Source organism: Drosophila mauritiana, chromosome 2L (genome assembly GCF_004382145.1).
Source record: "Drosophila mauritiana strain mau12 chromosome 2L, ASM438214v1, whole genome shotgun sequence".
In the NCBI taxonomy this organism is placed as follows: domain Eukaryota; kingdom Metazoa; phylum Arthropoda; class Insecta; order Diptera; family Drosophilidae; genus Drosophila; species Drosophila mauritiana.
Window position 1 is genome coordinate 19,349,693 of NC_046667.1, and position 21,500 is coordinate 19,371,192.

At 41.9% G+C, this 21,500-nt stretch overlaps 1 protein-coding gene across 5 annotated transcripts in view; it reads left to right on the plus strand.

Moving 5' to 3' along the window:
* LOC117147746 (protein sickie) overlaps positions 1 to 21,500 on the plus strand; it is a 154,552-nt gene that overhangs the window by 39,654 nt on the left and 93,398 nt on the right. For 3 of the 5 annotated variants that reach the window (XM_033314771.1, XM_033314790.1, XM_033314754.1), the window contains exon 2: positions 10,484 to 10,654. In XM_033314771.1, coding sequence (XP_033170662.1) covers positions 10,484 to 10,654 — 171 coding nt within the window. Of the gene's footprint in view, positions 1 to 8,994; positions 9,085 to 10,483; positions 10,655 to 21,500 lie in introns of those variants that run through there. The other 2 variants (XM_033314763.1, XM_033314781.1) reach the window with 1 other exon arrangement.

Genomic DNA, 21,500 nt, shown 5'->3' on the forward strand with positions numbered 1-21,500 from the left:
TTTTTTCCCTCGCAACTTGCCGCTGTGTTACTATTTATTTTTAGCAGCGTTTTCCCTATTTCCACTTCGACATTTGGCGGCGTTGAACTTGACGCAATTTATTTTGTCAAAGAAGCAGCGCCAGCAGACAAAAGACACGCCTAGTTGCGAGTGTGGCACATGTTTCCCTGGGAGGCTGTGCAACTTGTGTTATTTCTATAAATACGGATAGCCAAGTGATCAGGCACCTTATCTGCCACCGGGGAATACCCAGTCATTGACTCACACCGATACTAGGAATAGGGTATAAAAGATATTTGAATTACTCGCTTTACAGAATATTCCAGCTATATTGCAACATTAATTATATATAGATTTAAGAGTAGTTCAAGTCACGGTCTTATGTAGAAATTCATAATAATAAAACAGTGTTATGTTTTCAATAAAGTAAGTTCTAGGTATTATGCTAAAATGACATTCCAAAAACATACTATTTGCCCCAAAATCCTTTTAGTTTCTCATTAGCTCATTCGGACCTTGAACTCTATGTGAGCAGCCTAATTTGTTTTCGAAACGATTTTCCCAGCCTCCAGTTTGTTGACTTTCCCCCAGCATCCCGCTGCCTGTTCGTTTATGGAAAGAATTTTGATTTTGAAGTGCCTGTTGTCAGCATCCTATAAATAGCCTCGAATTTCTGATACCCCAAATGCCGTACCGCCGCGCCTTTTGTTTGTCTTCTGTGTTAATTAACATGAGTAGTTTACTTAATTAGGCGTAAACCCTTCACGTTTTCCCTTTGTTTATGTCTGGTGGTGGATTTCATATAGGTCCGCTCATAACTTGCAAGTTGCAACACTCTAAGGCCGATTGATGATGCCGTTTTCACGCCGCATTAACTGCAATTAGTCTTCATCAGTCGCAGCGTCAGCCAGTCAGCAAAAATGTGCTGTATTGACTTTGGCCGAGCGAGAAGGAAATTTGCGAAACAACTAACAAGCTGGAGGGACATCTACATCCACATCCACATCCCCATCCCCATCACGACCACGTCCTCATCCACAGGAAGCAGCCACTTGAAGGGGCCACTTAGTTGCCATGTTGTGAACGCTGACTCCTCCCCTTGGATGCCCTGGATCCCCTGGATCCCTCGGATCCCCGGAATGCCGATCCTGTTCCGTGTTGTGGTTCAATGTCGTGTGCTCCTCCATCCTAGACGTCTCGCTGTTGTTCTGCTCCCCAATCCTTGTCAACTTGCAAAATTGTTTGTAAAAATAGCGTGTGGCAGTGGCATAAAGTTGGCGAGGCACTGGCAGTGGCACTGCCAATGCCACTGGAAACCCATGGGGCTTGCCGGCTAAAAGAGTGGACAAGCTGCATATATTTAGATATTGTTGATGCATTGTCTGGGTTCAGTGGCGTCGAATGGAGAGGGGTCCCGTTTAGCAATTGCTTTTGAAGTAGACGAAGTGCTGTCAAGGTGGCATTGGTGTGAGTGGTACTATGAATGCTTTGGCGTGGAGTCTCTCGAGTTGCTTCCCATTAAATCGGCTGCATCGATAAACTTCAGCCTGGGTTAATCAGAAGTGGTCTGCGGCACGATGTCAAGTGGTGGTTTAGAAAAATATGTAAAAGGGCGGCAAATTGGCAAAATGCTAATATTATCGTTTTTGATGTCTGACATGGGAGCAGTCGTGGGATCTTGATGCCAAAGATTGTGTTATTATAGGTATTTATAATACAAATTTATGCTCTTAAAGTTCATACGGATTATCGGACTTATTAAGCGCTTAATCAATTCAAATAAATTTTCAATGAATTCCATTTTTATCACGCAAAGTAACTTGAGTTTTACGATACCCATAGGTCCGTAATTTATGTATCCATTCCTAGATTTATTTACTGCAGCACTGAAATTAAAGTCCTTGTAAGTTCCCTTTGCAATATGCTGATTTACCTCTGTAGTGACTTTGCATGTTTTATGGCCAAAAGGGGAAAACTGTTGCATGACTGGCATTCAGCTAGCAGTTTTTATTGTAGGGGCTACGTTGCTAATTTCGCACTGGCTTGACAGTTGAGTAAAGAGAACTAAATAGCAGGTCTTAAGTTGGAAAACTTTTAAAGTGTCATAGAAAAAGGATATTGCATCGCCAGCTGACTTTCCATCTTGGCTTTCACGTCTTTTCCTTGTGTCCACCCCATCAATTTGCTGTTCGGAAGATCTCCAGAAAGTATGCAGGGATTCTTTCCTTGTTTTTTGTTTAACCATTTGCCTTGAGCCAACATGTTGTTGCTGCTGCCGTTGTAGATTGTAAATGTAAATTAATTTTAACTTGACTTATTTGCATTGGCCACCATCTTTGCCACACCGAGTCTGCACCGCTGAAACTGAAAACTTTCCATCTTGAGTGATATTGTATTACAGAACGAAGGAACTCCGCTGCCAACCCTCAGTTTTCCTCCACTCACGAATACTTTCATTTCATTGTTTTGTGCCGGTGCATTTGGCATGTTGAAGTTGCTGCTTTTCCATCACTCACTTTTGCCCAAATCTAATTGTTTGTTTTGTAATTTAAATTTGATATTTTTCCCAAAATGGTTTGAGTAATTGAATTTTCAGTGAGTGTGCACAGATTTCCCATTTTCCATCGCCCATTTTCCATTCGGCGATCGCTTAATCCGGCAGGCAGTAGTAACATTTCCGTTTACACGCATTTATTTTCGTGAGTTTCGACGAAATGTTGCTGGCCATCGTGGAAATGTTGCTGGCATTCTACCAAAAATAGATTCCCCAACTGAAAGAGGAGCAAGATGCTCCCATTTCTCTCGGATGCTCAGTTCGCTTCTGATCGCGTCGCCTATCGGTTGGGGAAAAGCGCTTTTCCGAACGTTTCGGCAGAAAATAGAATTGAAAAGCGTGCCCAGACGGTTTTTGCCGGTTCGGCTTATTTTTAATGAATTAATTGCCCCCTTCGGTAGTTTTTTGTTTAAAGCGCGTTCTGAGAAAGTAGTGCGGCAAATGGTTTGATCAAGTGAAATTTATGTGCTTCGGAAAATGCAGTTAATTAAGTGTAAATAAAAATGCGCTTCGCTATCGCGGGGGAGGAAAATGCCGCTTTCCCGCCCAACGATATAAATTATTGAATGCGGCACATTAAATGATAGTGCCACCAATAATAAATCAATTTTCGGAGTGCCGAGGGCTTAATGTTTAACAAACAGTTTAATTGAATTCCCATTATAATGAACAAAATGCGTGGTAATTGATGTGGTTAATAAATTTCAAATTAAATAGTAAATAATACAGGTCGTGTTGAATTTCAGAAAAGTTAAAGTTTTAACACACAATATAACAATTTCAATTAAATTAGTTGCAGTGAAATAAATAGTACAATTAAAATGCTTACTACAGCGGATGTGCATGAAATCTTTAATTTTAAAGGGTTTAATGTTTCCTATTAATGAGCCACAAATCATGATAAAGGGAAAATACTTAATTATAAAATGTTCTAAAAACTCCCCGTGCTTTTGCGCCAAAATGGAACATTACAAGCTCCAACGAGCCCATTTTTGTGAAACCCCAAACCCTTTTTGGGCCATCAGCAATGAAGCCATTAGGCAACAATTTCTTAGGCCCCCCCCTCATTTTCCTTTTCCACTTAGCTCCACAAGCTCCCAATCCGGGACTTTGATTTTACCCCCTTTCCGCAAGCTGTTTTAAATTCGAACGTAAGAACAAGCTGTTAAAAGGAGGCACCCTTTCGAAACAATTTTTTGTTTTCCCTGCCTGTGGCAAACTTTGATTGCCCGCCACCCCGAGCAACTTTTCACCTTGTTGTTGCCCCCATTTTTCTGTTGGCTCGTTGCTCGTTGCGTATGCGTAATACAAGCCGGGTGCTTCCTAAAAGGGTTCTTATTTTCACGATTTTCCGCCGCAGCCACACCCCACTCCTTCCGCCGACGACAATTGCAGGTGACTCATGGCTGTTAAGTTGGCCCAAACACGCCATGGCCTTAACAGCTGTTAACACCGCGCTGCGCTGCCATTCGTGCGGCATAATAATAAGCAGTTGACCCCCTTTCGTCCCTCATTCCGCATTTTAGAGGTAATTAAATTAACGCCAGAAAGTTTTTCTTCCTTTGCCTTATGCCTCTTGCAGTGTTTTCCGAAGGGTGCCACAATGTGGCATCGCATAATTAATTGAAAACATAATTAAAAAATTACTTTTCCTTTTGGCCTGCAGGCTTTCGGGTCAGCCCCGAAATTTTTACAATACAATTTCATTATGAAATTGTAAGCTATTTTTAGGTGCCCACATATCGATTTCCACTGTGCCATTGTGCCCCATTGGGGATGCTGGGGGTTGTGTCCACTCGGAACCCAGTCCACGTGTCACTCACACTGGCACCGGGCATTTCAACTCGCATCTGTGCCCAATTGCCCGAATGGCCATGCCCATTGACTTTGGCGTAGTGGCCTGTTTTTAGTCCTTTCGTGTGTATCCTGCGGTCCAATATGCGGTTTCCTGGCCATTCTCCTACTCTCTGCGGTCAACCATTGGTGTTTTTTCTTCGGCCTGTGCAAATTTTATGCAAAATTAGGCAAGCAGCTGATGCGTCGGGCAATTAGTTTAATGTCTGCATAAAGCAGCTTTCATTGGATTTCCACCAGATAAAGCGGCAGGTCAAGCGGGCTAATGGTCGGGAAAACTACCAGCAAAGTGTTTGGCTTTTGGCGAAGTTGTCTATTGTGAGTCACGATAATGGCCCAAATAATGCAGTAAGCTGGTGACACGAATGGAGGCTTGAATAACATTGTTAACTTTTTGGATCAGGTTTGATTTAATTGATACAATTATTTGTGCCCAAGTTTATATTAAGAGAAGCATGTGCGAAAACATTTTAGCTTTGATTAATTGAAGTTTGCTAAGTTGATTTCCCACATTGATAGATTCAAAATTCAAAAACACTTATTATCAATCAATATAAATTCCGATCGTATCTTGTGCCATGTATGTATGTTATATTCTGCCACTTATCTGACCCTTAAATGCTCCCCCGATGCTTTTTGGGGCCACCGACCCCCGTGCATCGCTAATTCCGCACTTAGCCCCAGCTGGGATATCCTTCCACCACCCGCCCCCTCCCCCTAAGGACCTTATCCAATTGCCATGAAAGTGCTGGCGGCACTTTAGCCGAACAGCAAGGCAAAGTTTTGGCCAACTTGCGGGATGATATATATTTTTATATATATTTGGGTTTTGTTTTGGATCCGTTTGTGTTTTATTTGGAAAAGTTGTTCCTTTTTTTCGGCATATTTTAGTTGGTTGATTCGTGGGGGGTGCGTGGATCCGGGCAACTGGGTCATATACATTTTTGATGAGTTGTCATTATTAAAAGCGACAAGCCATCCCTCACCTTTTCCTTCTTGACAATCGCTAAACGAGGAGGAGGAGGGCTTTTCCGAGTTTCCGCTTGGCTTTGCCAAAAAAATAAATTTATATATTTTATTTATGTGACAGTTGACAAGCATTTCTGTCTGAACTTTTACTTTTCCTTCCGCGTTTTTTCCTTTTGCCCATCAGCAGAAATGCTGATTTCAACTTATGTTCTTGTTTATTTGTTCTGCCTTCAGTTTCGCCCAGTTGTTATGGGTAATAAAAGAATTGAGGCGAGTTTTCCATTAATTGTGTCACGAATTGTTATCAATTAATGGACGGGACGACAGCATAGAAAAGCGAATAGAAATACTCAATTCAGAAGTCTCTTTCACGAATTCTTCTGCGTGGGCTGTGGAAATTGCCCATAATCACTTTGGGCTTTTCATTCACTTGACACACCTACACAAATGTTTGAATGGCGGAGGGGAGGGGATTCGAATTTCGAATGGCGGAGACAAGGGTTTAGTTTATTGGCCTTTGTAGGCGATAAAGTGCGGTGGGGAATGATTTTGTGAAAACGAGAGAAGGGCTGCCGTCCATTTCAGTGTCATAAAACACTTGAATTGCCTATTTATTTAAAATCCTACAATCGAAATTGAAAAGCTGCATATGAGCAGCAAATGGCACTGGACTTGGAATTTATTGCAGCGTATAAAAAACAGAAATCCTGGCCTGCAGATATTGTCTGCAATGTTGGTAATAACGTTTTTACATTTTATTTTCATGGTAATTTTTTGCTACATTTGAATAAATAGATTACTTTGAATTATATGGGCTGCAAATATAAAAGTACAAAAATATTGTATTGTAACTGAAACTTTGTTTAACTTGTTTGCTTTTCTGGTATTTTTCTTAATTTAATGTTTCATTTAGGAATATTATCACTGCATCATAAAGTATTTATAGTTCATAAAAGGGAAACATGAATTTAAAAGCTTTTATCGGTAGCAATCTGTAAACTCACTTTAAAGCATTAAAGGCACATTTGTCGCTCAGAGGGGCAGTTTTATTGCCCTCTTATGCGATTGACCCATCCCAAATGATGTCACATTCTGTGCCTCCCCCCTCTTGGCCATGTTAACGGACCCGCCTTTAATATGAAACTCAGAAACGCAGTTGATTGGGCACATCAACACATTGGCGCAATCAGTCCACTTGCCTTGAATTTCTCCCCGTTTCCCGTTTCTTCAAGTCCGTCCAAATCAAAGTTGCCGGGCAAAAGGTGTCCGAGATTGTTTTGACATTACTTTCAAATGTCAATCGTCTGTGATTTGATTTCTTCTTCATCTGCCAAGGCCTTCATTGAGTTTCGGGCAAATTGAGTTCCAGGTGGAGGTGAAGATGCCTGAAATGTGGGGTCGAATGCGATAAAAGCCGATAATACAATCCAAATTAATGAGGTTATATGGGGATGCTGACTACAAAGCCGCATCCTGGGGTGAGTTTTGCTCATATTACTGGGTGAAATGCCCCGCCGAGGGGAAGATGGGATTCGGAGAGCTCCATTATCAAAGGCTGACAACAGGTTGTCATTGGATGCCATTCGAGCATGTTCGAATTTTCAAGAGCGACGTATCTGAGAGGCTTAATATCGAAAATCCATTTACACCGCGCGTCATACTTTTAAGCATATGCTTAATAATTTATTATTGGAAAGACATAAGATCATATTCCTAAAATTCCAAAAATGTATTAAAGTTAGAATGATTTGAACTCCTGAAACTCACTGATTAGAATCTACTTAGCATTGTGCCGAGTGGCAGGATCTCATACACCTGAGTTGGCACTCAGAGGCTTTTGGGCAATCCTTAAAGCGGCTTAAAGCGACTGCTAACTGCGAGATAGCCGAACCCACTTGGGCACACGGCGCACATCATCGATGGAGTTATTTAACAGCCTGCAGACCCATTTATGGGCGTTCGATTTAACATAAATTTGACGCGAAGCTCCCCGCCACGCCCCTAAAATCACCTGCCACTTTGGATGTTGCCATGCAAATTCCAATAAAGTAAAGTACCAAAGTCGCGACATTTTTGATAAAGAACAGAAGGAACAGGGAAAGCGACAGCAAGCCCTCGGGGGCGGTTATTTTTGTTTTTTGCACATTTCTGACAAGCTATAAAAATTTTATCAGCATTACTTTTATTCCGACATTTCACTGACATTTCACAGAAAGTAAAGTAAAGTACTTCGGGGCTAAAGTTCACACAAACCCACCGCTCAACCCCCGAAAAATGTTCACACACTAGATAAGGGCGCCCGGATGGTGGGCGTGGCTGCTTTTTCATTTCCTAAATGGCTGTTTGACCTTTTTCTTACCCGAACTCATACCCCCAATACCGAAATTGATTTCCTGGACGATTTGTCAACCCCTTTTCAGCCCCAAACTAAAACTTATCAGGCCAGCAAAATTGCCTGGCCTACACAAATCTGAATTGTCGCTGACAAGGGTGTCAGCTCCAATTATGCATAAGCTCGGCACCCTCCCCCCAGAAAGTTGGGGCTACCGGGGTCCTGCCCAAAAACCCATTTCCGGAACGCGGGTTCGGGAGCAACCAAACAACCAACCTGTTGTTGGCAAAATGATGGCGGGCTGGGCTCTGTTTCTGTCAGCTCGGGGTGCCACTTTCATTTTCAATTAGTTTGTCCAAGTGGGCGTGTGATTTTCAACACGGAACTTCAAAAAATAAATAATAAGAAAGGTGCACGACAGGCATAAAGTGTACGGTGTTTAAAATACCCTTGAATCATGTAAAATACAATTTGCAATGCGTGCTATTCAGTATATAATTGAAATCATATTTTCTTTTTAAGTATAATTTTAAGTCGCAGGCTGGCGAAGCTTTTTTAATATTTATAAACCCCTCTAAATTCAAATTCTCATGGAACCAATACTCCCCAAATGTTAACAGGTATTTGCTTAGAGCACGGGAAGTGTTTTTGAAAAGGGTGAAAGTGAAAATGTTGCCTAATGTTTTTTATTATTATTATTACCGAAGCTGGCTCCATTCTGGTCCCGCTGATAAGGCTTAATGTGTTCAGCGCTCGGTGTTCCAATAAAACTTTATCATAATTGACATTTTAATGGGGCTGCAAAATAAAGAAAAGAATACACTCTACATCGCAGCATTTCTACTTGCGGGCAGCCGTTGGAAGTAATTTAATATTTATGAAACGGTCTGGAGGAAGTAAAAAGTGTTGAGAGGGCTTACCCATAAACACGGCTGTGGTTGAAAGGTGCATAATGTGTAATAAGTACAGCAGTTTGAAAAATGGGTTCTGTTCTCTTGTGTGTGTATTACTAGGGACATTTTAAATGGGCTTTCTGGGGCTTTGTTCTAAGCCTTTATATGTTTGTTTATATGGAATTTGGATGCCACCCTATCAGTTCATGGAAATGCTGTAGTAATTCGTATAATTGTACTATTTCCTGCCGCTGTCGGATAATTTAATATTAAATCAATATTTAAAGCCATTTGCCATTCCAAATGATAAGCGACTCCCTGCAAATGCAAACAAAATGTGTGAAAAAGTGCAAATAAAAAACGGAATCAACTCCATCAATCAGTGAACCTTTTTAGCTGCGGAAAAAATGTTGGCTCGCTGTGTGAGCTACCAAGGGTCCTGTGATAATATCAACGGCATCCTGACGCGTGACTATGCCGAGGTTTGTATAAAGGACGAGACACAAGTAATGGAACTAAATTAATTAGCAAAAGAGTAGCTTTTTGTGCTCAGCAAGGCTAACTGAATTTATGTTACGCTGCGAGTGTGGAAAGTGGAAAAAATGTCGCTTCATAAACATAAGTATCTCTCAGATACACACGCCGAGGCAGTCCTTGCAGCCCATGAGCTACAAGCCAGTAACCGTGACATTCGCCCGGCTATTTTCCACTAACAAGTTTTCAGTTTATTGTTCGGAAAGCCAATGCCAAAGCCAAAGCCAAATCCAGAGCCTAAAGAAAGCAGCTGAAAAATGGGGAAAAAGTTACATTAGCAAGCCGGCTCAAAGTCCTGGGCCAAGTCCATTGTTGTGTGTCTGGCCCTTTGAGATGGAAAGCCCGTTCGTAACTCGGTCGGAAATGGAATACGGCTAAATAGCGGAGTAGCAGAGGGCCAGAACGCAGGCACAATAACAGAACGGCAGCTAGACAAACAGAAGGCTGGCGAAGATAGCAGAAGTACAATGCAAGATATTTTTATTGCCAAGCAAGGCGAACATAAAATGTGTCGCATGCATATGCAGAGGAGTCCGGAAGATGAGGGCCACATTAGGATTGCCAACTGGCAGGGGGCACAATAAAACTATGTAAGGATGTGGCTAACGACGTGAGGGCCAATGTCTGGGAAGCTAATAATGCCCTTGCCAGAAACAAAAAGGAAAGTTCAAATACCCTGAAGATCAGAAGTTTAGCAAAGGAAAGTGTATGTAAGATTGCTCTAGAAGCATAAGCAAACCGAAATGCATCTTTCATATTCGCAATTTTTTTTCTTCTGGTAATTTTGCCAGTTTTTTAATAGATAGCTTTTATGCTTTGCTATCTGACAGTCTTTTAAAATTCGAACTAGCCCACGCAGACCAAACACCCATTCGGCATTGCATCACAAACTTGTGTTTCTTGTAGTTAAATTTATGTAACCAAATTTAGGAAGTCAGACGGATGAGGGATATACCAGGCCAAGGACGACCAAAGACAACAAATGAAACTTGCAGGACATTGCGAGGGAAGGGAGATGGAAATGGGATGAGGATAAGGCCAAGGAATAAAAAGGATTTTTCGTTTAGCCAAAATTGTTGCACAGATTTTCTTAACGACTTCCAAGGGCTCTCAGGGAGGAAATGTCTTCTATTTTAATTTGTTTGCTCAACTCCTTGTGCATATGTTGCCGTTGGCCGAAAGGCAGGATGGCTAATGATTTCCTGATAACCAAATTGCCAAAAGACTGCAATTTTGTGCAGCACCAGGGGACAGCTGTGCTGGCTGAAGTCATAATTACAACTTGAATGCACCATTTGGTTTCCGTTTAGAAAACATTTAAATTCATATGTTTTAATCTAATTTCAGATCTACACCGACTGGGCCAACTATTACTTGGAACGTGCCAAATCGAAAAGAAAAGTCACAGACCTCTCCGCCGACTGTCGAGATGGACTGCTCCTCGCCGAGGTTATCGAGGCGGTTACCAGCTTCAAGGTGCCCGATTTGGTCAAGAAGCCAAAGAATCAACAGCAAATGGTAAGTTGATATCAAATGGGGGCTTAATTCAAAAGAGACATTCCACAAATTTTAGAAGAAGAAGTAGAAACCTTGGATAATCAATAGATTTGCACGTCTTGCTTAACGAAAAGAGCTGTCCAACCAACTTGAATAATTTGAATTAAATGGGAACTGCGGGAAAAGCTTCCATTAGGCAATGACTAGCTGATTTTCCTTGGAATTTTGCTCATTTACCGCACCACCGAAATGCCACTGGAAACGTGGAAAAATCTAAGCGTTGATTATTTCATCCGCAAAGGCTCATGAGTCACTCCCATTTTTTGCGTTAATTGTTTTTTACACGACCAAAAAAAGCAAATGGCAATGGAAATGGAAAAACAGAGGGAAGCGACTAAAGCCAGACCATTATCCGGCATATGCAAATGCCGGCTCAACGTGAAAATATTCCACACACACACGCTCGCACGCTTTGAGTGCGGTGTGCATTTGAAAGGTGGATCCGTCATACGCCGTGTTGGCTGTACCACGGGGCGTATGACAAACTTTTTCATCCGTGCTGCGGCGGCAGCTCCGCAATTCAGTTACGAGTTGGAAAATGATGATTTCCGCCGCACTAAGCAATTTGGCACCAGGTGGCAGTTGCTCCGCCGGTTCCTCTGATTGAATTGGGATGATGACGACGATTTCGAATCTGCTGCAGCGATGGCTGCACTTCACTGCATTTATGAAATTAAAATTAAAATTAAAAAGTTTTGGGTTTCCGCGTTCCACTCACATAGATTCCTCCCAGCGGTGAATTTATCCCGTCTCTTTCTCCTTTACTTTTCTGTCTGCTACGTGAGAAGCTTGCCAAAAAATGCTTTCGCTAGGCTCTTTCGGCTCCTTCGGCTCTTCAGGACCAAAGGCTCCCCAAGGCTTTGGCATATTTTCGTGGGGCTTGCGCTGATTCTGCGGCAAGTTCATTGCCGATATATAAACAGAGACTGAAAGCGGGTCCATGAAATAAAAATTTATTTCAACTTTGTCAGTTTTCGGTTAGTTGACGTTTTGCATATTAAATAGGCGGCAGGGACTGCCAGTTAGAGATGCCAGGAGACAAAGTCTTTGAGAAAATGATAAGCTCAGCTAAACGTGCGCCGCTGTGGCACGTGATGCAGCTAAGAAAATATAAGAATCGAAAAACAAAATCCGAAAGCGAGAAAGAAACAAAAAAAAAAAACAGAAAACGTGGAAAAATAGCTGACAAATTGCCAGCGAACTTGCCCCAAAAGTGGGCGTGACTTAGTCGCGCTGACGTATGTGACATGGGCGCCAAATTGGGTTTATTTGAGATGAAGAAGCTCGAAGCCATGCAATGCATTGCACATTTCTCCGTATATGTATCTATATACACTTCCATATAGTTGACGAGCAGGAGCTTGGACTAACAAACTCAATTTGCCAATTTGCCGTTCAAATATAGACGAATAGAAGAATGCAATAAAAAGTATATCCAAAATTAGTGGGTAGCATGCGAGTTTTGTGTGTTTTTTAGATGGCCGGGGGACCGTTTATACGTTTAGGTGCAAGTTTATGATTGGCAAGCTCTTTCCGCTTCGAATGGAAAGGCAAATAACTGCTGGCGGTGCCGGAAAACACGAAAATATATTTGCATGTCAAAATGAAATTCGCAAATTAAAACCGCCTCTGTTAAAATGTTGTCACATTTGCCCAGCTGGTGATATGTGTGCAACTTATTAAAGAGTTTCAATGCAGGCTCTTCCTTTTAAAGTTTTAATAAGTCTTATTTTAGGTAAATATTAAGTTGGTGTTGATTGCCGAAATTAAATGCCCCTCGGAGGATTTAGCATTTTGCATTGCTTGCCCTTTCATTACGCTTGTTGTGCCATCTGATTCCCATTGATCCTGTTCTTACAACATCATCATTAATTACCCAAACTGGTGGCCCCCTGTGGCTTTATACCTGTTGTGTGAGTCCTTTGCCACCCCGCCACTGCCTTAATATCCTAGACTCAGAACAATGGGCATGCTCTGTCCCGCTTCATCGCACTATTCGTGTTTTCCATTTCAAAGCCAGCAAACAATGCATTTGAAAATTTTCCCATTTTCAGGCCGTTTTTTGTTGCGAACCGGCGGCTCCTCTTCTTTCATTTCCCATTTGCCTTTCATATTTGCATGGCGAAATGGGAAATGCACGTGGTAGCCGGGACGCAAACCAGGTGCAGCGCAGCCAAAGAGGAAAACCTCGTGGAAAGGACGAAAAACAGGACGAAGAACGGACGAATCTGGCCAAGACACATTTGAACAAATTCAATAAAAACAAATAACACCGTGCTGAGTGCATTGAGTGCAGACTAAAGTAAATTTTATCAACTTTTAAATCAAATATTAAACTTTAGTTTGCGTTCTCCTTTCTTTGGCGCGTGTTTCAGTCCAAACTTTGTAATAAACTTTTCCTGGTCGTTTTCCAACCATCTTCAGCTTTTTTGCGAGCCAGCTTACTTTTTGCCAGTGCAAACTTTACATGAGGGTTTTCATTGCCGTTTTTTTCGTCCCTGCAACACGTAGTGCACATTTTTTTCGACTTTCGCAACGTTTTTCTAATGAGTGACGACGAAGGAGCAGGCAGCATCTGAAAGAGCCGAAGGATCCGGGCCAGAGTCAAATGTGGCTAGAGCCGCAGCGAGAAATAAAAAAGGAAAACGAAACTCTTGAAAAATCAGCGAAACGTAAAAGTGTTCAAAGTCAACTTTAGCGACGGCACTTGCCAACGCGCAGGAGGAAAAACCGAAAGCCAAAGTTTCCTGGCTGCCAAATTAAAGGCCGCAAAAATCGAGTTAAAGGCGAAAGGGTTAGAACGGTGGCTTAAAGTTCGCCCAAGCTGAAATGCAGTTTGAACTGCACTCTTATTAACACGAGAACAGAGTCGTTAAAGACGAATAAACCCACTTTGATCGTTTAAAGTGGGTAGTTCACATAGTCAGTTCTTTAATTTTATAATTAATTTTGTTCTGAGTGAAATCATCAAATAAATTTTTTTTTTTTTTTTTTTATTTTTTTTATTATTTATTGAATCTTCCCTTTGTGTTAAGAGACTAACAATAAGTGTTCAAATCTTAATCTAACTTAATTAACTTTCACTTAGTGATAGTTTTTTTTTTTTTTTTCATTAATGCCCTAATAAGTTTATTGCTGGGCTGGGAGGTCGTTGCGGTGCAGCCGGCTTTGACTGCATACTCGGATTAGTTTTCTTGCGAGGGGATTTGTATGGGTGGTCAGCTTTTCGTTATACTTCGTTTTTTTCTCAGCTATTACTTCGATTACTAATTTGATTTTTAGGTCTCTGTGTATGTTTTCGTTTCGAAGGTACCACGGCGCTCCAGTGATAATTCTCAGAATTCTTGACTGTGCTCGCTGAATAATGTCTATGTTACTTCTGGATGCGTTGCCCCACAGCTCGGAGCTATAAGTCCAGATTGGTTTTAAGACGGAGTTGTATAGAAGAGCTTTGAACTCCAGACTAAGTGGAGAGCGAGCATTTATGAGCCAGTGGAGGTTCCTTGCTTTAAGTTTAAGATGTTTCGATTTGGCTTCTATATGTTTGCGCCAAGTGAGCCGCCTGTCCAGATGAACTCCCAGATATGTTACCTCGTCGGCTTGTGGAATGCATATGTTATTCAAGACCAGTGGTGGGCATGTTTGTTTGTTTAAGGTAAAGGTAACCTGCTTGCATTTTTGAACATTTATTGAAATTCTCCAGTCGGCAAGCCATCGTTCTACAGATGTTAAGTGTCGGGATAGGAGTGCCGTGGCTTTTATTGGGCATTTCGAGCGACTGAGTATCGCGGTATCATCAGCGAACGTGGAGGTTGTTAGATTGTAGTCTATGGGGAAATCCGCCGTATACAGGGTGTATAAGATTGGACCCAGTACACTGCCTTGCGGCACTCCAGCTTCGATTGCGCAATCGCGTGAAGTGCTTGTATCGCATCTTATTGCAAACACTCTGTTATATAGGTATGACTTCAGTAGCTTATGTGTGTTTTGGGGCAACAGCTTGATTATTTTAAACAAAAGTCCATCGAGCCACACTCTGTCAAATGCCTGCGCGACGTCTAGAAAAATGGCTGTGCAGTATTCTCGATGTTCAAAAGCAGTACGAATTTCTGACGTGATTCGGTTGACCTGTTCGATGGTTCCATGTTTTTCTCTAAAGCCAAATTGATGTGTTGGAAGTGTGTTGTTTATTCTAAGATGAGGGCTAATCCGAAGGAGTAGCATTTTTTCAAACAGCTTTGAAAGACATGTTAGTAAGCTTATCGGTCTATATGATGATGGCTGCGTTTTATCTTTTCCTGGCTTTGGAATCATTACTATGGTCGACTTTTTCCATTTTTGAGGGAAGTATCCAAGCTTGGCGATTGCGTTGAACAACAGGCAGATGTGAAGAATAGCACACTTTGGGAGTTCAATGAGCATTCTTGGAGTTATTAGGTCGTAGCCAGGCGATTTTCTTGGGTTCAGTTGCTCTTTGATAACCTTTGCTAGTTCACATGGTCGGAATTCAAAGGGTTCTTGAGGATCTAGATTGGCTGCTATTAAAGGAGGGAGAATAAATGTGTTGGTAGAGGGATTTGGTCGGAATACAGTTTGTAAATGGTCAGCGAAAGCACTGGCTCTTTCTTCATCACTTCGAAACCAGGTGCCAGAGGGACTTCGGAGTGGCATAATTGGCGCTATTGGAGTCTTTAGGTTTCTGTGAGCTCTCCAAAGAGGGTACTTAGTGCTGGTGGGAGAGAGTTGCTCGATATATGAACGTTGGCTGTTTTTTTCCTCTTGTTTGAGAGCATTGGTAAGCCTGCGTGTGGCTATCTTAAGCATGTGCTTAGTAATTGGTGATCTATTAGACTGCCAATCCCTTCGTAGGCGTCGTTTATCTAATACCAGCCGCTCGATTTCGCGATTAGTTTTGATGTAGTTTGGTTTTGCATACGTCACTGGCGGGGTTGAAGCCTTTGCAGCCGAAACTAAAATGTTTTCAAGAGTTTCCGTTGACTTGTCTATATCCTCCTTTGTAGATAATGCCGTCGTTAGTTCTATGTGTGAACAGACATACTTTTGATACCTTGGCCAGTTTGTTCTAAAATTTGTGAGTCTATACGGTGGGTCGACGATGTGGGGGCGAGTTAGCATATTTAGAAAAACAGGTGAGTGATCTGATGATAAATCTGCTAGTGCTTCGGCGGTGACCATGTTGCGGGGGACATGTTTAGTAATTGCAAAATCGATCAGGTCTGGGATTTTTCTTGGGTCTGCTGGCCAGTATGTAGGCTTACCCGGGGATACATAGTCTAGCTTGTTTTCTGGCTTCGTAAGCGCATTGTACAATTGCTTACCCTTTGGCGACACAAGTCGAGATCCCCAATGGGTGTGCTTGGCGTTATAGTCACCCGCTGCGATGAACCTGTCACCTAGTGTGTTAAAGAATTCCATGAATTGATCCTCAGAGATTGGAAAGCGCGGTGGGCAGTAGACTGCGGCTAGAGTCGTTGAACCATTGTTGAGTTGTAAGGCTATGGACGTAGATTGTAAGTAGTTTTTGTCAAAATTGTTTAAGTGGTGGTGTTTTATGCGATTTCTGATGAGTATTCCAGTGCCTCCATGAGCTTTACCATCTGGATGATTTGTACCATAGAACAAGTATCCTGGTATATGAAAATTGTTTTTATTTGTGAGGTGCGTTTCTGATAGTAGCATTACGTCGATGTTTTTTTCGTAAATGAACTGTGTGAGCTCTTGTGTATGCCGTGAAACGCCATTTGCGTTCCACAGAGATATCCGTAGGGAAGCCATTATGGGGATTTTGAAGATACAAGAAGTTGAATCAGGATATTTTGGTTTTTCATGAGCTCTTGCAAAGTATTTTGCATGAACGTCATGAAGTCTTTCATGCTTTGCTGTAGGGATAGCATCATAGCTTCGATGCCACTTTGTTGTGTTTGTTGGATGTTTGTCGGTGTATGTTCGGAATGAGCAGTTCTTGTCGGTGGGGCGGGCACTTCTAGTCCGGATTTTAGGGCGCTAGCGAAAGAAATTGTTGGAGTAGTGCTTGGGACAGTTAGGGGTGGTTGAAAAATCGGTTGCGGAGAGTAGAAATTGACTTTGTTGTATGTATGTGCTGTGGCAATACGTTTGTTTAGGCGGCTCTTCAATTCTTTGTACACCACACAGCCTCTGTAGTTTGCAGTATGTTTTTCCCCGCAGTTACTGCATTTCTTCACAGACTTATCGTCCTTGTTTTTGGGGCAGTTTGCGGTAGTATGAGGTTCGCTACAGACAACACATACGGACTTAAGGGTGCAGTATGCCTTGGTGTGGCCGTATTCTTGGCAATTAGTACATTGAACTGGATTGATACGTTTGTGCGGCTCCTCCACGGTGATCCTCCGATGTAGCAAGTACTGTAAATTGTATATTGGGTGCACTTCGTTTTTCTTTAGTGCCTGGAGCTCTGGTTCGAGTTCTATTTTGAATAGTGGCTGCGGAACTTTGTCTTTGTTTAAAATATTAATAGCTGTCTTTGCAGAAAAGTTTTTGGCCTTCAGAGCCTCAATTATCTCAGCTGGTGTCACTGTTGCTTCAATGCCCTTAAGTACTACCTGTAGCCCTTTGCAACTTTTTAATTGGTATGTGTAGTAGTTTTTACCAGCATCATTTAGGTATTTAGTCACTATACGGTGGTCTGCTTCTGTTTGGATCTGTAGTTTTATTTCATGAATATTTCCTTTTTTAAGTGGGATAATGTGGAACTTGCTGTCACCAATCAAAGCAACGAGTTTATTTACAAGTGCATTTGTACTTTGTTCTCGTATGAAAATTGGTGGAGGCCTGGTCTTTTTTGGCTCCCCTACCGTTTTTTCGTTGGGTTGTTCGGTCGCAGAATCAGCCAAGATAGCATATCGGTTTGAATTATTTACTGCAGAGTTTTCATTGCCGTTGTTGGTTCGATTGATTTTGGGTTGATTACCTGCCTTATTGTTTTGAGGGCTGAGCTTTCTCTTGATTTGGATGTAGCGATCCATGCCAGTCTGCACAGTCGAAATCGACTTCTGCTTTTGTTTTGATTCTTCTTTACGTGCATTATTGTTGTTGCAAACGGTCAGTGCTGCTGAATTATTTACAGCTGGCACAGCGATAATTAGTTGGGCCGCTGACGAAGTTGATGTTGTGGCAGTTGCCAGTGAGGTCACTGCACTCGTTATTGCAGTGTTACAGTTACCCGGGACGGTCGTTTGGCGCTGCGAGAGGAGCGGGGTAGGAGAGGCGGTCTCTTCGCTCCACGACTTGTGAGCCGAAGCAGGCAGAGAGGGAGAGCAAGAACGCGGTCTGTCGTTCGCTGAGGGCAAAAGTTTCGAGTTAGTTGAAGGTGAGGGTGCTCGATCACCGATTTGCGGTGAGACGAAAGAAAAGTATGCATTGTTGCGTTGTAAAGAGAGCCGGCGCTCGTCTTGTTCACATTGTCGCTGAGAACGTATGTCGTTTTGATTCATTGTTCTAAGTCCACATATAACAATTACCAGAACAATATGGAATAATTATTTATTTTAGTAAATAATTACTATAGTCAATAATTGTTAGTTGTGCAAACTGCACTTTACACTTTGTGTTTAACTTTCACTATACTGTTGTAGTTTTTAGAACTTGCTATTCGTAGCTTGAAAGAAACACGTCTCCACCCGAAGACTCGAGACTCATTTAATCATTTAAATAATTGTTATAGGCTATATCCAACTTTTCCTGCGGGAACATGATCGTAAGACTTAAAGTATCTTCTGCCATGAACTATATCCACTTTGTCCTTAAAGTCCTGCCTTCAGCTGAGTCACTGCCGTAACAAAGAGCAATTTGTGCAAATTTACTTAAATGCATTTTACAACGCTACTAATTTGATTTCCACTCTCGAGCCAAACAAAGGGAACATGTGGAAGCTGCCAGTCGAAAAGGTAAATGGCTCCTCCTCCAAGCAAACGAGTTCGCACATAAAGATTTTCCCAATCAAGTATGTAAATAACGGGCGGGCGAAGTCTTAAATGGCAAATTAAATCAAAATAAGCACATGCTGTGTCTTACATAATTGCCCGTCTTGGTCCTTTGTCCTCCCATCTTGTCCCGAGCAGGCCAGAAGCTCCTGTTATAGCCAGTTTCTGTGGCCAATCTTCCTGCATTGACTACGCTTTGCCGGAGTTGTTGTGGGTTTTTCCCGTAAGCTGCTTGCAGTTATTAGCAGCAGACAAACATGAATAACAACGCACAGGGCAATTATTATGTAATTAAACTAAAACAATAGCTCAATTTAATGCGCTTGACTGATTTGCCCCTCGAAGGAGTCGAGCCATTGTTGTTTCAGATAAATGCCCTGATTGAAGTGCGATTCGAGAGTTTGGGGTTTTCTTGCCGTCTTAAAACGACTTAAGTGCTTAAAAGTTGAGTGAACATGCAAGGAATAACTTTAAAATATTCAGAAAGATGGCTGAACTAAAAAATCATCTTTTGGCTTAAATACAGATGTTGAGTGGCTTAGAGGAGCTTTGCGGCAAACAAGGCAATGAACGGATTGTGACTTTTCTAATATTTTACTTTGGCATTTAACTGCATGGATCAACAAAAGCCCAAATAAATTTCGGACGCCCAGTCAGCTTCAATCTTTTAAAAAATTACTGCTCCAATCAGTTTACACGTCGAAGCCCACTTAAGATAAATGCAAATGCATAAAAATTCGTGCTGCAGCCCAATTTCCACCTTCGGTTGCCGTTCCCTAAACCTCTTTCGTTGGCTTTTCCGGCTCTTCAGCTGTCCGGGAGTTTTCAATGCTCGTAGTTCAATGGAAAAGCTTACGTCTGCTCTATCTAAAATGAAATCTGCTTAGGTGGCAGGTAACTAAGGATGGGGCTTCGGGTTCCTCTACCGTTTTCCTGTGCAGCATCTGGCCCCAAATTGAAGTTCATTAATGCAGCAGACTTTGCTTTATTTTTAGGGAAATTCCTCTCGTAGCCCAGATACCATTTTCCCATTCGTTTCCCTGCATCGTTTCCATGGTAAACAATGCATAGTTTTTATGGCTCCACATTAAAGTTTACATGTATTGTATGCCACAATTGCTGGTCGGGGGCTAAGCTTTTCTGTGTACATTTCAATTGGCTAAATATACTCGTAGTCGACTTCGTCTTGCACAATCTTCTCCAGCTCTGCGGGTTAAGCAAATAAAATATAAATTCAACTGCGCCCATTTTTGTGTTTTGCAATTCACAATTGCGTGGCGAAGGCAAAAAGGAACAAATAAAGAATAACAAAAAAGTTTTGTTACCACAAATCAGGCGGTAAAAAACTTTCTGGGAGGCCCAGGCCACTCAGGCCCTTTTGCACGTGCAGCATCCATAAATTCCGGCACACAAATTAAGTTGTACGGGAAGAAAAGCCTGGGAGGTGGGTGCAAAATGGGTGGAAAACCGGTTGCAAAGTGGGTGGGGCAACCAATCAATGGCTGCGCCTTCTGTTGCATAAATTAGTCGCGGCACGTGATCCGGTCAGGGAAACTTTCAAGTACAGTTGCCGCACTAAACTTTAGTTACCCCGCCACTTAAATGCCAATTCTTTTCACTTAGAAATTACAACTCTAAGCCTGCTTTAGACGGCTCCCATAAGCCGTTGGTTTCTATTGGTCAACAGAACAAGTGCACTTGATTCGCTCGCCAAGTTTGTTTATCATACGCCATGTAAGCCGGGGGTTGGCCAATTGAGCCATCTCGAAAACTATGAGGCCACAACATTATTTCATTAGTTTGTCCTGTTGCCCTGAAGTGCTCTCGCAGTAAATTAGAGACATTAACTGCAATATTCAAGTTGGCGACTGAAAGTTTCCAAATTGCGTTTGGATGGTGCATGTGGCACAAACAAGTCGTTGGAAAACTACGCTGAAATAAAAAAGATGGACACGGAAAACATTTTAGCTGCACAAAAGATGTTTGTGGTACATGTTTTTGATTTGCCTTTGTAAAATCTTTATAAATTTAATATGAATTTGATATTTGATATATAATTTGATATATATTTTATATAATTTGACATTTTGGCTGAATTGTTTAATAATTAAATATTTCTTTGCATGGAAATCAAAAATACATGCACACACCAAATTACAAGTACAATTTTAATGAAAATGATATCATAAAACTCTATTTTATGTTTAAAAAAGCAAGCATTATTTTTGAAACTATTATTTATTATTATTTATGGTTTTTTTTAGGGTATATTAGGAGCGCATTTCCCAGTTCATTTTGATGAGTTTTCCGTGTTCGTTTTTTGGCTGTTCATTCGTCAAAGTTTCACCAAAGCTTTCTAATTACAAATGTAAATCCCCCTTCGGTCGTGTGTGTTTCTGTGTGTTCGAGAACTTTGTTTAGCTTTTCCACCAGCTCACAAGGGAAAGGGAACTGCGGCGGGAAATCCCCTGTCTGGTACTTAGCTGTGGTCGTACCCGGTAATTGTCATTGGGGGAGTGCAGAGTGCAGGACTCAGAGCTGAGATCCCAGTTCCCAGTTCCCAGTTCCGTGTTCCCAGTAACAATATCGGACCAAGGACCCCCAACCAGTCGGGGAATTAGCTCCACTGATAACTGGACTTGGACAGATGTTTGCCCGTTGTCGCCTGCTGGGCCAGTTGACATGCACATGGAAATGGGGAAATGGGGAGATGGACAACATGGTCATGGTCCTTGGTCTGGTCCGGTCCGGTCCGGTTTGTCTGGATTTTGTTTTCGCTGCGGTTATGGTTTGGGCTCTGGCTTCCCAACTGGTTGTTTGGTCAA